This window comes from Conger conger, chromosome 15, assembly GCF_963514075.1.
Source record: "Conger conger chromosome 15, fConCon1.1, whole genome shotgun sequence".
Classification (NCBI taxonomy): Eukaryota; Metazoa; Chordata; class Actinopteri; order Anguilliformes; family Congridae; genus Conger; species Conger conger.
Window position 1 is genome coordinate 23375279 of NC_083774.1, and position 16046 is coordinate 23391324.

The window sequence follows — 16046 nt, forward strand, 5'->3', positions numbered from 1 at the left end:
ACATTTCTTCCCCATTCTGACATTTGGTCTGAAAAACACTTGAACCTCTCGACCACATCTGCATGCTTTTAGGCATTTTTGCATTAACAAGCTGGTGTACAGGTCTACCAAATAAAGTGCTCACTGAGCCTAATTTACCACAAAATACTGCTAATTACATCATTAATTCCTGGAAATTATTCCAATCCATTCGCATGTAGGAATAATTGTGTAGCTATTAATATTGCTTTTCATTTCAACGTTAGCACCTACTAGATCAAACAAAACTACCACAGTTTCACACTATCACTGTTCTAGTGCTGAGACAATCCCTTTTAATTTACAATGGCATCGCTAATTTACACATTCTTGAATTAGCATGGCAAAGTGTGTAACATAATCATTCCATGGTCAAAGTCACTTAGATCACATAGTTTCCCCATTCCGATGGTGGATGTGAACATTAACTGAAGCTCCTGACCCGTATCTACATGATTGTATGCATTGCACTGCTGCCACACAAATGGCTGATTAGATAATCGCATGAATAAGTAGGTATAAAAAGTGTTCAGTGAGTGTACATTGTCACAATAACTATGTAGATTTTCAGCCCTGAATGCATTTTCTTTAGAGCTACTATTAAACTTCTTTGCATCTATTAAAAACATAATTCTGTTATAAAACTAACATAAGATTTGCTAGATAGATAGGTTTGGTGCAAAAGGTATCAATAGCAGTCACTGTAAATGACACCTACATTATGCATATGCATTTAAGTGAATTTCATTACATTTTAATACTACTTCCTTTCAATCCAAATTCAAATTGTAATCCCGCATCTAGTTTGCTGCCTCAATTCAAATGCAATTCAAATTAAAGAATTGATCTTGAATTAAAGACGCATTCACAGTGGGGTACGACCCTGGAATCCTAACTGTAGCCGTGCTACAGTGCTGCAGGAGGAGGGTGTTGGCCCTGACGGTGGAGAGCAGTGAGACAGAGCCGCCTCACCTCGCCCCAGGAGGAGCTGTACCAGTCCAGGCAGGGTTGGGGGTTGCAGGACATGCGGCCGGCGGGCCTCAGGGCGATGGGCTGGCAGTGGAAGGGCCGCAGGGGACGCCGGTCTCGGGTGTCGTAGCACTGGACCTCTCGAAATTTAACCCCTCCACCACAGTTGTTGGTGCACTGTCATTTAAAGAAAAAAAGAAATGGCTGAATTTCTTTGCCGGGGGAAAACAGAATGAAAACGACTGTCTTTTTTTATTCTTCTTTGATGCCGTAAGTGAACAATAAATCTTGACATCCTTTCTTTTTAGTCCCAGCGGGGTTAACTGAGATGAAATCCATTACGCACACGGCAGATGTTCTGTCTGAGAAGCACGGCAGGTTCCTGTTAAAACAGATAAAGTGGAGCCACAGAGCAGATGTGCGCGGTGATGAATGCCCCCAGACGGCTGCTCAGCTCCTCACCTTGCCCCACCCCCCACCATCCAGCAGGACTCTCAGCCCCTCACCTTGCTCCACTCCCCCACCCTCCAGACGCCCACTCAGGCCCTCAGCTTGCTCCACTCCCCCACCCTCCAGACGCCCACTCAGGCCCTCACCTTGCTCCACTCCCCCACCCTCCAGACGCCCACTCAAGCCCTCACCTTGCCCCACTCCCCCACCCTCCAGACGCCCACTCAGGCCCTCACCTTGCCCCACTCCCCCACCATCCAGGCGGAGCAGGGCCGCAGGTAGCAGCGGCGGGCGGGCGGCGGTCTCTCGGACGCGTCACAATCCGAGTCGTTCCCCGTGCTGCAGCGCACCTGCCTCCAGATGGCGCCCAGGCCGCAGGTCGTCGAGCACTGCAACAGCAGGGCGACGCCAAAGAGCAGGAAAAGGTCAGGGGTCAGGCTCTTCTCTCAGTGAGCGGCAGGAGTGGGATAGCGGTTAGGCAGCTTGGCTTGCCACCAAGTAGGATTAGGCACTGAATCCCAGCTGTATCTCTCATCAAGGCACTTAATTGGAATGATTCAGTAAATATTCATGGACATATGTAAATAGCACGTCAAGTTTAATCCTCGGACATAGTATCTGGCAAGACATTATAGAAATTATAAATAAGCACAAAAAGGCTGCACATTTCCTAAGCTTGAGACTTGCCTGAAAGGGTAAATTATTCAGGAAACATGCAGCAGTGCCCACATTCTCCTGAGACAGGGACTGAGAAGAAATCCATACTACCGTCCTACAAGGATCTTCATGAACAGAACATCAACTTCCCCTCCACAATTTATGTACATATGTAGCCAGGAAGAGGCATTAACCATGACCTTGAAATGTATTCCTGCAATTAATGTTTTGTAAGCATAAATGGTTCATTTCTAAAATGAAATTGACTGCAAAAGACACAGAATGATCTGTGTAAGACAATAATTACTGAGAATTTACGCTGTAATGGCAGGTTCAATAACATAATAGAAAATAAATATCTGTCAGTAATTGGTAGTGGAGCCACTCCAGGCTTATTTTTTGCCACAAAAGATTTCTTGTTTCAAATGAATCTGTGGTGAAATTAAAAAGGCCCTCTTCTCAGGAGTTGAACAATGTGGTTGCGTATCACAGAAAGTAAAAAAATACCTTTGAAGAGCGTCTTTGAAATGATATGCGTTATGTCTGAGGAAAAAATCTTCACGTTCTACATGAATGCAATTAAAAGTTAATTCCCAAAGTCGGGAATCGTAGAGTGGCTGTCTCCTGTGCCCGACCCTCACACTAATTTTATGCTACGGGAATGTGAAGAATGCACGGCCGGGTAACTCACCCCACTCCAGCGCTCGGCCATCCAGAACGCGCTGGTGTCCGGCTGCACTGGCGGGGTGGGGTCCTGCTCCAGGAGCCAGTCAGGGTCGGGGCCCTCGTCCCCCTCCTGGGTGGGCTGGTCTGTGACGGGAGGGTTCGTGCCTGGGGGCCTCAGCTCGGTGGGTACCAGGATCTCATTAAAGTCGATTTCTGACCACAGGGATGAGGGAGTGTGAGGGCTGGCCTCTCCGGGACCGGGGCCTGCGGTTTCAGACGTAGCGGTCTCGATGAGCGTGGGGTGGACCGGGAGGGTGGCAGCCTGTTCAGACCAGGCTGTGGTTGCTGGCGGGGGCAGGTCCTCCAGATCTGTTGGGGACGGGGTTTCAGCAGCAGCCCAAGAGGATGATGGGACCTGGTCTCCAGCAGCTGGGTCAGATGGGTCTAGAGAAAAAGGACCTGAGGTATCTCTGTGCACCGTATGTTCAATGATCCACTTCAACCGTCTGGTGTCTGCCTCTTTAGCAGTGCTTTCTTTTGCGTTATTCTGATCAGGCTTGTCAGAGGGCAGCCCTTCATGTGTGGGCTCTGCAGCTGTGGTTGGAGTTTCAGGCTCGGCCAGACCCTCCTCATCAGTTTCAGTGTGAAACATAACACTGTCAAGGACGGCTCCGTCAGAAGTTACCGTCCTTCCCCAGTTATCCTGGCTGTTGCTGTGAGTGTTCTCATCTCCGTGCTCAATCTCGCTTCTACTGGGACTGTGCACGTGGATCGTGACATCATGCACATCCACCCATTCCCCACCAATCAGACCTTTGGGAAATTCTCCAGGGGCATGATCATGGCTAATAGGAGATTCCATCAGGTCTCCATCAGCATCCTCATACTGGCTCTCCATACCTTCAGAGTCAGCTTTGGCTTCACCAGTGAAGATTCTCCCTGTGGCATCATGGGAGAGTCCCGCCTCTGGCTCCTCCATATTACTGGACCCAGACACATCTTTGGAAGGTCCTGTTTCAGTAGGCACAGAGACTGTCCGTTGGTCAAGAGTGAGGTCAACATTGGCATTTGAGTCTTTCCACCCCGGTGAGAACGTGGTAGTGGCAATGCGGGACGCTGGTGTGGATGCAGTGGAAACCAGCAGGAAATAGTCCTCCGAGTCAAACTCGTCCTCCTCATTTTCAATCTGGAACTTGGTGGGATTCTCTCTCGGGATGTCCACTTGTTCCTCTGCAGGACCCGTTGGCAGGACAGCGGAGGTCTTCGGGCCCTCGTCTCTGCCGCTCTGGGGCGTGGTTGGGGCAGCGGTAGGCAAACGTGAGGTAACTGCAGGAGGATCTGTGGTCCTTTCCTCAGGATCAGTCTTTACTGTGATAACGGCGGGATTGGACTTCCCTTCCGGACCAGGTCCTCGACCACCCCCAACATCATTCCTCTCACCCCCGCCACCTTTCTCAAAGCCCAGACCAAAGTCGTACGACAGATCTTCGTGAAACTTGATGAAGTTGTAGTCGTAGTAGAAGTCGTCGACCTGCACATTGTTGCTGCTGTCAATGTGGTTGTCACCCGGCTGCACGATGTGATTATGCTGAGAGAAGTCTCTTCCGAGGATGTCGTTCGGGTCACCACCACGCCCTCTGGGGGATGGGTGAGCCCTGGTCGTCCCTGGCCCGGGTTTGGGTAAACGGTTGCTGACCGGTATGGAGTTGATATCGCTGAACACCTCTCTGCTGGACGAGCCACTACCGGACCATTCGGTGACGAAGTCGTCCAGCTTGGGGCAGTCTTCTGCCTGGCAGGGCTTTTCCGAATTGGGCCTTTTCTTTGGATCACAGTCAGCTCTAGTGTTCTGCATGCAAATCACATCACGCCTCTGCATTCCTACACCGCATGTCACCGGGCACTGCAAAAGAATACTCCAATTAAACTTAGCATGAAGGCGTGCCAACATTTAGCAATATTATCACAACAGTAAATCTCAACGACACCAATTATGCCTTTACACAACTGTCAGAAAATGTCCCTTTTATAGTCTACGTACAGAAATTTGCAAGGCCACTTAGTTCCAGACTGTTCACAGTCACAGTTGTTTGTAAACAATCTTCCAGTTGGAAAAAGTAATTTCCATTGGCAAAGAAAATAAAAATAATGTAAATGGCCGAGAAAAACCCCACATTTGCTTGTGAAGCTTCACTCAACATTGTGACGTGTGTATTTGTGTTATAAGAATGACTCATCTTGTAGCTTTACAATATTTTAATTTTATGCTACCATTTCATATTTCATAACAGGGATTGTAAGAAGGGTAAAAGCCTTATGCTACCATTGAGTAAAAGCATAATTTAGGTATTGTACGCAATCAAAGACTGCATCACAGAGGGAAACAGCCCATCTCCTGATTAGCATGTAATTAAAGTAATGCATAAATCTTCACCACCAAGGTGTAATTGTCTAAAATGTAACACCTGGGCAAAATGAGTCACTTTTTGACTTGTTTCAGATTCCATGACTCAACATAGCACTTTCCCCCACCAATCAATCCCCTGAAAAACCAAGAAACCTCATAAATATTCATAACTTTAAAATATTATAAATTATGCAAATCATTAGACGGTGATATACTAAGCAGTTGCACATGCTACTGTATATCTTCATCTCTACAGGATGACTCATCACTTGTGTTTTAGCCAATTCAAACTAAACACTATTCAGCTTGTCAGAATTAGTGGATTTCTTAGCTCTGTGGGAAGCTTTGATTCATTCTGTTCAGACACTCCCGTTCAGCACTCTGTGGGACTCGAGTTATTGAGATGCTCGATATCAGTGATTTCTGGTGTACCGGGGGCTGCTCTTTCTTATGACTGATATGCTAATTCCAATAAATCCACAGGGGAAAACATGTCTTTCACTGCCATGCTTGGCTGCATCTACGAAAGCAATGTCGGAGGGCTGGGTACAGCTGACGGCTGATAGAAACAGAAAGATCTGTTTTTTTAAACGCTGAAGAGGTTGACAGTTTGGTCAGGTCCTGTCATTCATAGCTGTCCCACTACTTGTGTGGGCCACTATTGGCTAACAATATGGGAATATATAACTTTGACCACAAGCTATAATTTCAATCTCACATCAGAATGGGGCGACATGGCTCAGGCAGTAACAGCAGTCGTCTGGCAGTCGGAGGGTTGCCGGTTCGATCCCCCGCCTGGGCCATGTTGAAGTGTCCCTGAGCAAGACACCTAACCTCTAAATGCTCCCAATGAGCGGGTCGGTGCCTTGCATGGCAGCCAATCGCTGTCGGTGTGTGAATGTGTGTATGAATGGGCGAATGAGAAGCATCAATTGTACAGCGATTTGGATAAAGGCGCTACATAAATGCCAACCATAGAATAGCTTGTTTATTTCAGCACTATCCTGACAGGGTGCTCAAATCCTCCTCCATGACTGTGTGATCAGCATATGTTAGTCCTGCACTATACTGTTAGTCCTGAGCCCTGGACAAGCGTAACTACTGTAAAATCCCAAGAGTACCAAATAGCACTCTCAACCTTAATACCTTTTCAACCAATCAGAATGACTGTTATATTATTGTTTTGAGCCCCTATTAAAACCCAACTACATTTTCTCAACTTTCTCAATCTTTACAAACAATGGGATTTGAGCGGAGCTTCATATTGGGCTTGGGAGTGAATGGGTTAAAGCAGCTCTGAGCTATATCAGTTCTACTGGAAACAGTCTGATGCAGGACTGGCTGCAAGGCGTTGCTTCACCTACAAATTTAATTGAATAAATATAACGTATTCTGCATAGGCATGAGAAATTATCTCCAAATGCTTTAATTTGCAAGTTCCTTGATGAAAACATTTAGTCTATATATTTCATTTTAGTGTTTGTCTAAATTGCTTCTTGTTAATTTTTCTTGCTTTTTAATTCTTCCTTTCACAATCCCACATTTTTCATTTCACTGTATTCAAGTGATAAATATCACAGTGATGCTTTTATATTTTCACTTCGTAATTATTCACTTTAATATTAGCATTTTAACGCTTTTGTTCAGTCTGTGAAAGGCCCTATTTCCATAAAATCATAATCTTCTTCTTTGTTGTAATTATTATTCAAATATACTTTCCTAATTATTTTATTTTTATGGGAACAATGTGATAGATGTACTTCATTTTTCCCAAATGGACAATTTCATTTCCAGGATTTCAATCTATGTGGCCAAGGAAGGATCAGCAGTTGGCTGGAAGCCCCTTGCCAAAATGTTTGGTCATTTGGCTGCTACTACCGTAATTGAAAGTGCGGCAAAAAGTCACACACAGCAATGAGTAGCAATTAATGAAACCGATTTCCCCAAATTTTGGAAAATGATTTATAGCATTTTAATGGAAATACTTAAAATAACACTCGTATTTCATTGTGAGTTAAAGCTAAGGGGAAATGCTGATTGTACTGAGACCGATGCGTGCTTTGGTTTATGTGCTTTTAATGTGAATGCCATGATGAATACACAGAAAAAGTAACACTAGGGAACAAGCTGCTTTGCAGCTCAGTCTGGCCTTCTCCCTGGGAGCCTCTTATAATCCGTCTAAGTTAGGCCACTGTCACCAGTGCATACTCCCTGGTAATGGACATTGCCTCAGCTTGCAGTCAGTATATACAAATTGGAGCTAATGTGAAACCCGAGAAAATAGAAGACATTTGATGGAAATGTGTCAAAACAAACAGCCTTTTTCAGCAGCGTGAAGCCGAATGAATTTCTCACACTTCGTTTCACAGGAACACTAAAGTAATGTCTCGGAACCTGAAAGGCTGTCAAGGTGTGAAAACGGAGGGGGCCCGTGCCTTGCGGACTCCCTGTTCTCATCCGTGTTCCCTGGTCGGGACGGCTCCCCCGAGCTCGGTCTCTTACCTCAGACCAGTTGCCGGCGGTCCAGTCCGAGGGGCAGGGCAGGTCCGTGTTGCAGAGGGTGACGGCCTGCGGGCGGGGCAGGCGCTGGCACTCGGTGGGCTGCAGGGCCTTCTGCTCCTCCAGGCTCACGCTCTGGACACACAGCACAGTCCTCCTGGCCGTACCCATGTCCCCGCAGGTTGCGGAACACGTCTGCCACTCTCCCGCCCACCATCTGGACAAGAAAGGCGGGCATGTTCAGCACCCAGCACAGCACCCAGAGTGTCTGCTGTAACAAGCTCCCTTCACAAAGGCAGGAAAAAATGTAGCGCTAGTTTCTTTTATCAACCCGGCCTCGGAGTGAAGAGCAGTGAACGATCTGTGCGATGGTGCTGAACTCCACGACAGTGAACACTGAGCGATCTGTGAGATGGTGCTGAACTCCACTACAGTGAACAGTGGGCTCCACAGCAGACCTTGGATTTGTCACATCTGTCTCTCTCCTTTTGTCGAGCTCCCTTCTGACAGGGCGTGTGAACAGCACGCTCACCTGGCTGGGCATGGCTCCTCGTTGCAGCTGGTGCGTTTGTCGTCAGGGCGGGTTGCCGGGTCGCAGTAGTGCTCCTCCACCATCCCCGAAGTCCGCTCCACGCAGTGGACGATCTGACGCTTGACACCTGCCGGGTGGACAAGGGCGACGCATACCAGCTGTAAAGACGTACGGTAGTGTGCAAAAATGTGGGCAGCCCTGGTCAAAAAGTAATTGAACAGAAGCTAACCTGACCTCGAAATGGTACAACGTTAAACATGACACATTTCCTCACATTTTAAAGCATGATTACTTTTTATTGTCATTTAATAGTGTAGGGGAAAATTCTCAGAACAAAAGATCTCCCTCCTTAAAGCATGATAAACAATCACAAGTCAAAATCAGACTCCACCTTAGTGAGCAGGCTGGTTCCTCCAAAACTCTCGACGATGTATGCTAAAAGTGTATCAATATATCCGTATTAAAGTATGATATGTACCCTGTATAGTTTCAAACTGATTAACTGCCAAATTGTGCTAGGATTACACAGTGAGCCAGCCAGCTGGGGGGGAGGCGTCTCAAACTGTCAAGGAAACGGGCAAAGCGAGATATGCCTTTACAGCTGATTTCTCCGGGACTCTCAATGTTTTATGCCAGGAGTGTATCTATCTGACCTAGAACATTAATTATAGCTGAGCTTATGAAAACGCAAGAAACCACAGTGAAAACTGTTGAAATGAGAGCAAAGAATGCAACGTACATTTACTCCCTTAGAAGAGAATAATTAATCAAATATTTAGTATGTCTGTATATTAGAAAAGCATATTAGAAGTGAATATTAAATCAAATGTTTAGTATGTCTGTATATTTTCAAAGATTACTGCTGCTTAGTTCGTCTTATAAAAGCAAAAGATACAGAGTGACGTGTATGGATGACGAGTGTGTTAGAGGGGGGGCATCCAGAACTAGTTTGCCAAGAGCAGGTGCGGGGTGAAGTGAGGACAGGAGTCCTGAACTTTGTTCGTAGTTGGCAGAGCGCCCTGAACTTTGTACAGAGTTGGCAGAGCATAAGGACCGTTGGCAATTTGCCACAATGACGTTGTGGGAGGAGCATTGGGAGGAGTTATGATAAGAACAGTGAGGGTGATTTGCCAGAATGAGGTTTGAGGAGGAGTTGTAGGTGGAGTAACTGTGTATAAAATGGGTGTAAAAATGACAGTCAGGGTTCAGTTCTGGAGAGCTGATCCGGCTTTATGCACTTGTACTAAATAAAGTCTGATTTTCCTGAAGATCTTGCTGCCGTGGTGTCGTCTTTTCCCTCGCAAAGATGTTTTTCGACAAATTAAAGATTTGGACTATTGTCGTTTTCTAGACACGACAATAGTTTAAAAAAATACAAATAATCCAAATTTAAAAAAGGCCCTGTGCAAAAGTTTGGGAACCCTTTCAGTTTATACTTGTGTAACTCCTCCTTGGTCAACTATAACAGCTTGTAAAGGCTTCCTGTAGACACCCAAGAGTCTTTCAATTCTCGCTTTTGGAATTTTTCGCCATTCTTCCTGGCAGAACACCTCTACCTCAGAAATATCCTTCGGCCTCCTTGCATGTACAGCATGTTTGAAATCTCTCCACAGATATTCAATAATGTTGAAGTCTGGGGACTGTGGTGGCCATTCCAAAACCTTCATCTGCCTTTCCTGGAGGTACTTCATGGTTGATTTTGAGGTATGCTTTGGATCATTGCCTTGCTGGAACCCCCAACCTCTCTTCAATGACAACTTAGAACATACCACCTTTTGCATCAGACTACCCAATTTTTAGGTGAGCAAAAGTATTGGAACATGTGAATGAAAGGTGTCTATCGTTGCCCAGGTGTGTCATTTTAGATTGATTGGTGAAACAATAAATAGTTATGAATGTCTACTATTGGTTTTAGCCTTGGGTGTTGCCTGTGAAGATGGCATTTGTGTTAGAAAAGGAAAACCAATACAGAGACCAGAGAGCTGTCTTTGGGAGAAAAGCAAGCTATTTTGAAGCTTAGAAAAGAGGAGATGGGGATAGCTTGTTCAACAACTTGGAATGTCCTGAAAAATAAAGAAACCGCTGGCGTACTGAGCAACAGACATCGAACAGGTCGACCAAGGAACACAACAGCAGTTGATGACCAAAACATTGTGAGTGCTGTGAAGAAAAACCCCAAGACGTCATTCAGTGACCTCACAAACAATCTCCCCAGGGCAGTGGTGAAGGTATCTCAATCAATTGTTCGAAGAAGACTTAGAGAGCCACAATATAGAGGCTATACCACAAGATGTAATCCACTTATCAGTAGTAAGAATCAGAAGTTGAGATTACAATTTGCAAAGAAGTACAGAGACAAGCCAAAAAAGTTCTGGAACAGAGTGATGGAAAGGCCAAAGTGCGGAGAAAGAAGAAATCTGCTCATGATCCAAAACATACAAGCTCATCTGTGAAGGACGGTATCATGGCTTGGGCTTGCACGGCTGCTTCTGGAGTGGGCTCACTAATCTTTATTGATGATGTAACTCATGATGGTAGCACCAGAATGGATTCAGAAGTCTACAAAACCTTCTGTCTGCCAACTTACGGAGAAATGCGTCCAAACTAATTGGGAGGAATATTGTCATGCAGCAAGACAATGACCCAAAACACACTGCCAATACACCAAAGGAATTCCTTAGGGATAAATGAACAACTGAAACAAACAACAACTGAAAGAGGCTGCAGTAAAAGCCTGGAAAAGCATCACAAAAGAAGAATGCAACAGTTTGGTGATGCCAATGGGTCGCAGGCTTTATGCAGTTACTGCAAGATGATATGATATGCTACCATCTATTAAGTATTATTTACTTTCATTTACTATATTCTCGGTTCCAATATTTTTGCTCACCTAAAAATTGGGTGGTCTGATACCAAAGGTGCTATGTCTTAAGTAGTTTCACACATCGAGATGTAAATATCAGGAAATAAAAGCTGAAATTCTGAACTCATGTCTCATGTTCATCTTTTTATCTCAACCCAAAATGTACTCAATGTAATGCAAAAAATACCCTAGAGAGGAACCAAAGTAAATATGGTAATTGGTAATTTAGTTTGGTGAGGCTTGCGAAGACACCAGCCAGAATTACAATGCAGCAGCTAATGGGTCCAGTAGAGGAAATCTGGAAAACCGTAATCAGTGACCTTTTCCATCCTGACAGTGCGGCTTTACTGCAGGAAATCAACATGCAGCGGTAATGCTGCAAAGACTGAAACATAAAGGGCTAAATTCATTCAGAAGCCAATTCCTTTCACACTAAAATCCAGTTTTAGTTTTCATTACTGCTTTTTAAAAGAACGTTAAAAGTGTAAAAACAAGAGAGCTTATCTCAGCAAATTAAACAAGCTCACAAAATGGCCACTGAGCTGAATCTCCAGCTTCAAAGTGGAGTAGAGCGGAGGCTCGGTGAAGCCCGAGTGGTTAGTCACAGGTTCGGCGGGACTGACATGCAGATTCATGTGATCTTCTTGATGTTCCTCTTTTCCCCTTCAGGCATCCATCTCTGTCTGTGAACACTATCCTCTCCACCCTCTCAAGCCTCCTCAGCCCACCACAGCCATGTCAGCATCATGCTGATTTATGCCTTTGTTGCCAAACCGGAGCAAGGGTGGATTCAGAAATGCAAAAAAAAAAAAAGGTAATGTAATGCATCTCTTTTGTGGGGGACAGAGGGGATTGTGGGAATGAATGAGACCCAGTCACATCAGGAGTCAAGGATCTCATTAGATATGGGGCTCAGTGCAGGGTATGGAGACAGGGTGGGAAAAATGCCCAGTTTCACCTAAGTCCCTTCTCTCAGTAGTGCATCACACTCACGCAGCCTGCAATGCCAAGTGAAGTCATTAAGACACAGGCAACCAGCGGGGGCAACGTGCCCTTCATGTCAATGGAGCCACTTTCATCTGTGACATTTGCCACTGGATTCAATAAAATCCACCACATAAGAGAAAGAGTAATAAAAGGTGACCGTTTGATTCAAGGAAAAGTACACATTTCTGACAGCTTGTTGTGACATTTTTGGAATGTATAGCCTATTAATTGGTTGCCGGGTACAGAAAGAATGTTGTTACACATTACACAGGCATTGCACTTCCAAGATAATTGTACCATTCTGGTATCACTTAATACAATCAAACAGAGTACAATTGGATAGTGCTCAGTCTAAAATGTAAACTTGTTCTAAAGCCGGAATTAATCTTGTGGTACTGCATGCTATATGGCCATAATGAAGAGTCAGAGGGGCAGCTCAAACATGGAGATCAATGAAGCCCAGTGAGACTGCAGAGCTGGTGGGAGATGGATGTGTCAAAGCCCAGGGGCTCAGCATGCTGGAAGCGCTGCCAGCCTCCTCACCACAAGAAAGATCCACAACTCCACCCTGCACTCGGAGGAAAACCACATTCCAGTTATGTTCTTCAACAGAGCTTGCAATAACCAGAGCCCTTCATTACAAGGCAAACTGAAAAAGCAGGTTATTGTTATAAAACAACGAGGACTCCCAGACAACTGGTGAGGTCAGAGCACACTGTACGTCAACTCTGGCCCTCAGTCAGAACAAAAAAAAAGAAAAGTCTTTGCCTTTACAAGGTCATCCAATCACCTATCTAAAAAAGCTATGGATGAATTCCATAAAGAACCTGGAGAAGTAGCCTGTGTGTGTGTGTGGGGGGGGAGTGAATAAGCCATGTTTGTACCGACCTAGGATATGACAAACAAGCAAGAAACAGCTCAAATAGGAATTCTGTCGAGAAGTGCTTGAAATGCTTCTAGAAATCTTATTAGAATGAGAGCTTAGGAGAATGTTGTGAGTCCACTTTTAATCCTTTACTTTAACCTGGGAAGTCCAATGAAAACATGTTTACAGTCACAAGGTGAGAGACAGAACAGGGGTTAAGCTCTTGGAGCAAGGGCCCAATGGCGCAGTTCTTCCTTAGGTATATTTACTGCATACCGCAATTTAGAAAATAGTTCATTGTCTGTCTGGACAAAGTACATCCCAATGAAAAATTGCATCTTGGGTGTTCTGGCAACAGTGCAGAAGAACAAACTGCTGTGAAAAATGGTTTCCATCTGCAAAATTCCATCTACATTGCATGATACCTACAAGTAATGCAAATTAAAACAGAGCATTGCAAACAATAAAAAAAAATATTTAATGCATCTGTGTAAAAATATATTACATAAGATAAACAAAGGACACTCCTCTAAAAACTCAAGTTACGTGATTAAACAATTTTCTCCCAGAGACTTTCACAACCTCTGGTGACTGGAGCGTGGAATTGAATTGGACAGAAGCAGATGACAGGAGGAAAAAAGGCCTCAGTCTCTCTGCGTCAAATTAAAAAGTCACAGCTGGCTCCCCCCTCCCACACGGGCAGGGCGGCACGGAGGGAGAATGGCGCCATTGTAGTGGGCAGCATACCTCGGCTTCATCTCCTCTGACACGGCACCCTGCCCCAATGGCTGCTGGGGAGTGGGTCTTGTCACCACAGGCGCTATAGATTAGCCACAGACTCCGGCTCTATAGGCTCCGCACTGCCAAGCACTGGGGAATGTCGAGGCCATTCTCATACGGGCGAAAGATCTTCCCACAGTTACTTACAGCTCTTGGCCAGCACTTCTGAAAAACAGTGCGTCTCAACAAGCCTTTGGCAGAAACAAACGGAGGCCTCGGAAAGACCCTTTTCACAGCTCTTTTGGAGTAACTGAAGATGCACCGATGCCGTGCCCATTTCTTTAGATGACAAAATATTTTTTTATCTCACATCAAAGAGTCACACACAGTAGCTCATGTGCACGGAGACAGAATCCCAGAGTCATTAATTTTCCAGAGCTAGTAAGGGCAAATTAGACGAGGAAACACCACAATCAGCAAACACATCCCACAACCACACGATAGTGAAAGTGACAGGAATGTTTTTCCCACTAATGAGAAGATTTTTTGGGGTACGGACAGTCTGTATTATAGCTGACGCTAAACACCGATGATAATGAAGGCAGTTCATCTGCGTCAACAGAGGCTTAGCAGAGATGAAAAGCACGTTGCTGCGGCACCTTAAAGAAACTGTCTGACCGGGTTTTCTCGTGGTGTGGGAAGAGAAACAGCCTCCACCTCCTTTAAAAACAACCGCAGCTTGCACGCTTCTCCGTGCTTTTTAAAATCTTCCACCGGGGCCGTCCTCAGCAGCCTGCCTGCCTGCTCAGTGTTTCCAGTCGGCATGTAAATGCTGAGGCCGAGGTAAGATAAGCAAACACGATGTTTGACATCAGCTGTCAGAGAGTCCTGATACCGGCATCGCATTCGTATTCGCAAAAAGCACAAAAGAGCAGCGCCCCGGAGCAGCTCTCCGGCCGAGCTTGTCTCGCAGAGATAAGACAAGATAGGACAAATACCATCGTCCGTCTTCTCCTGCCCGTGGTGTCTCGAGTCCAGTCTTGCCAGATGTTAATTCCCCCTGACCCCAAACATTCACCCCAACCACCTGAGACTGTGCATAGACATAAATATTTACATTGAACGCTTATTTGAACTTTTCACAGACCGATTTGGGTGAGAACTCGGTGGTGGTAGCAGCTGTGCTGACTCACAGCTCTGCACCTTGCCTGAGCCCCTTAACCTCCGTGCCCACCGCCAGCACCAAGCCACTCTCCACTGACTGCTCCGAGCAAAAACCGTGAAATTCAAGCTTCCTCCTGCCTTTTTACGCCTGTAATGCGGTAATTAATTTTATGCGAGCGCAACCGTTCCGGCAGCGGTCGTCATAAACGCACAATTATGGGATAAATCTTGCTGTGGAGAAAGGAAACACTTCACCTGACCCACTAACACTTTCCACCCGTGGACATTCTCAAACCTCCACACAGATGGCTGGCTATTGCCCAGGGGCTTCGCCTGATCAGTAGTGTGTAACTAGTATGGCAATATGATCTATATGGTGTGTTATTAACCTTGTGAATCAGTACCCTGTGCAGTGGTATTCTAGTAAATCATAAATGCTCTGAATATTAATTAACGTCATAAACGATTCTTACATTCTGTGGCAGGGATTTTAATGCTGTGTATAATTAGGCAGGAAAATATGTTGCAAACTGAAATAACATTGTGACCTTACTGAACTCAAAGAACATAAAGAATCTACAGTACCCATCACTGCATCTCATCAAAAGGACAAAACAGCAGCAGCCCTGACTCAGAAGCTTAACTTTAGGAACATTTATATTTCTAATTCCTGCTTTATACTTATAGCTTGTTATGTAAAATGATAAATAAATATATAAACTTCCAGTTACCACAGCAATAATAATAATGAACAGGAGCACAATGGGAAAAATGACTCTGCGAAAAGACATCATTAAATTACATAACAAGTTGGAACCAGAAAGAAAATAAATTTCTGCCAGGAGGAAAACCACATAATGAATACCCTGATACAAGTTGCTTTGAAATTCGGGGTTAGATAATGCTTTGCCAGCTCCTTTGTTCCTACAGATGTTTGCCCAATGCTTGCTTTGCATTATGCTGAATGTGAAATGCAACAAAAAGACATCTAAGCAGAAGACATAGAACATAAGTATTCAGTCTATACATTTTAAACTCTAAGTTGAGGACCTCAGTATGGCTGATAAAAATGGCGTGCGGGCAGCAGCTGAAAGTGATGGGAAGCAAACCCTCCAGCGGGGGCCTTGTCCGCCCCTTCGTAAAAGGGAAGTGCCCTAAAAGTACAGAGCGGAGTAAAGAGCTGAAACCGAACTGACAGCGGGTCCCCTGAGCCCGGAACATCCCTCCTCCCCGGAGCTCTGCGGCTGAT

At 45.2% G+C, this 16046-nt stretch overlaps 1 protein-coding gene across 1 annotated transcript in view; it reads right to left on the minus strand.

Moving 5' to 3' along the window:
• Positions 1-16046, minus strand: part of LOC133111079 (A disintegrin and metalloproteinase with thrombospondin motifs 7) — a 97277-nt gene that overhangs the window by 16725 nt on the left and 64506 nt on the right. The window contains exons 17-21 of the mRNA XM_061221238.1: positions 8199-8325; positions 7670-7883; positions 2786-4663; positions 1674-1826; positions 991-1164 (exon numbers count right to left, since the gene is read on the minus strand). Of these exons, the coding sequence (XP_061077222.1) occupies positions 991-1164; positions 1674-1826; positions 2786-4663; positions 7670-7883; positions 8199-8325 (2546 nt within the window). The remainder of the gene's footprint in view (positions 1-990; positions 1165-1673; positions 1827-2785; positions 4664-7669; positions 7884-8198; positions 8326-16046) is intronic.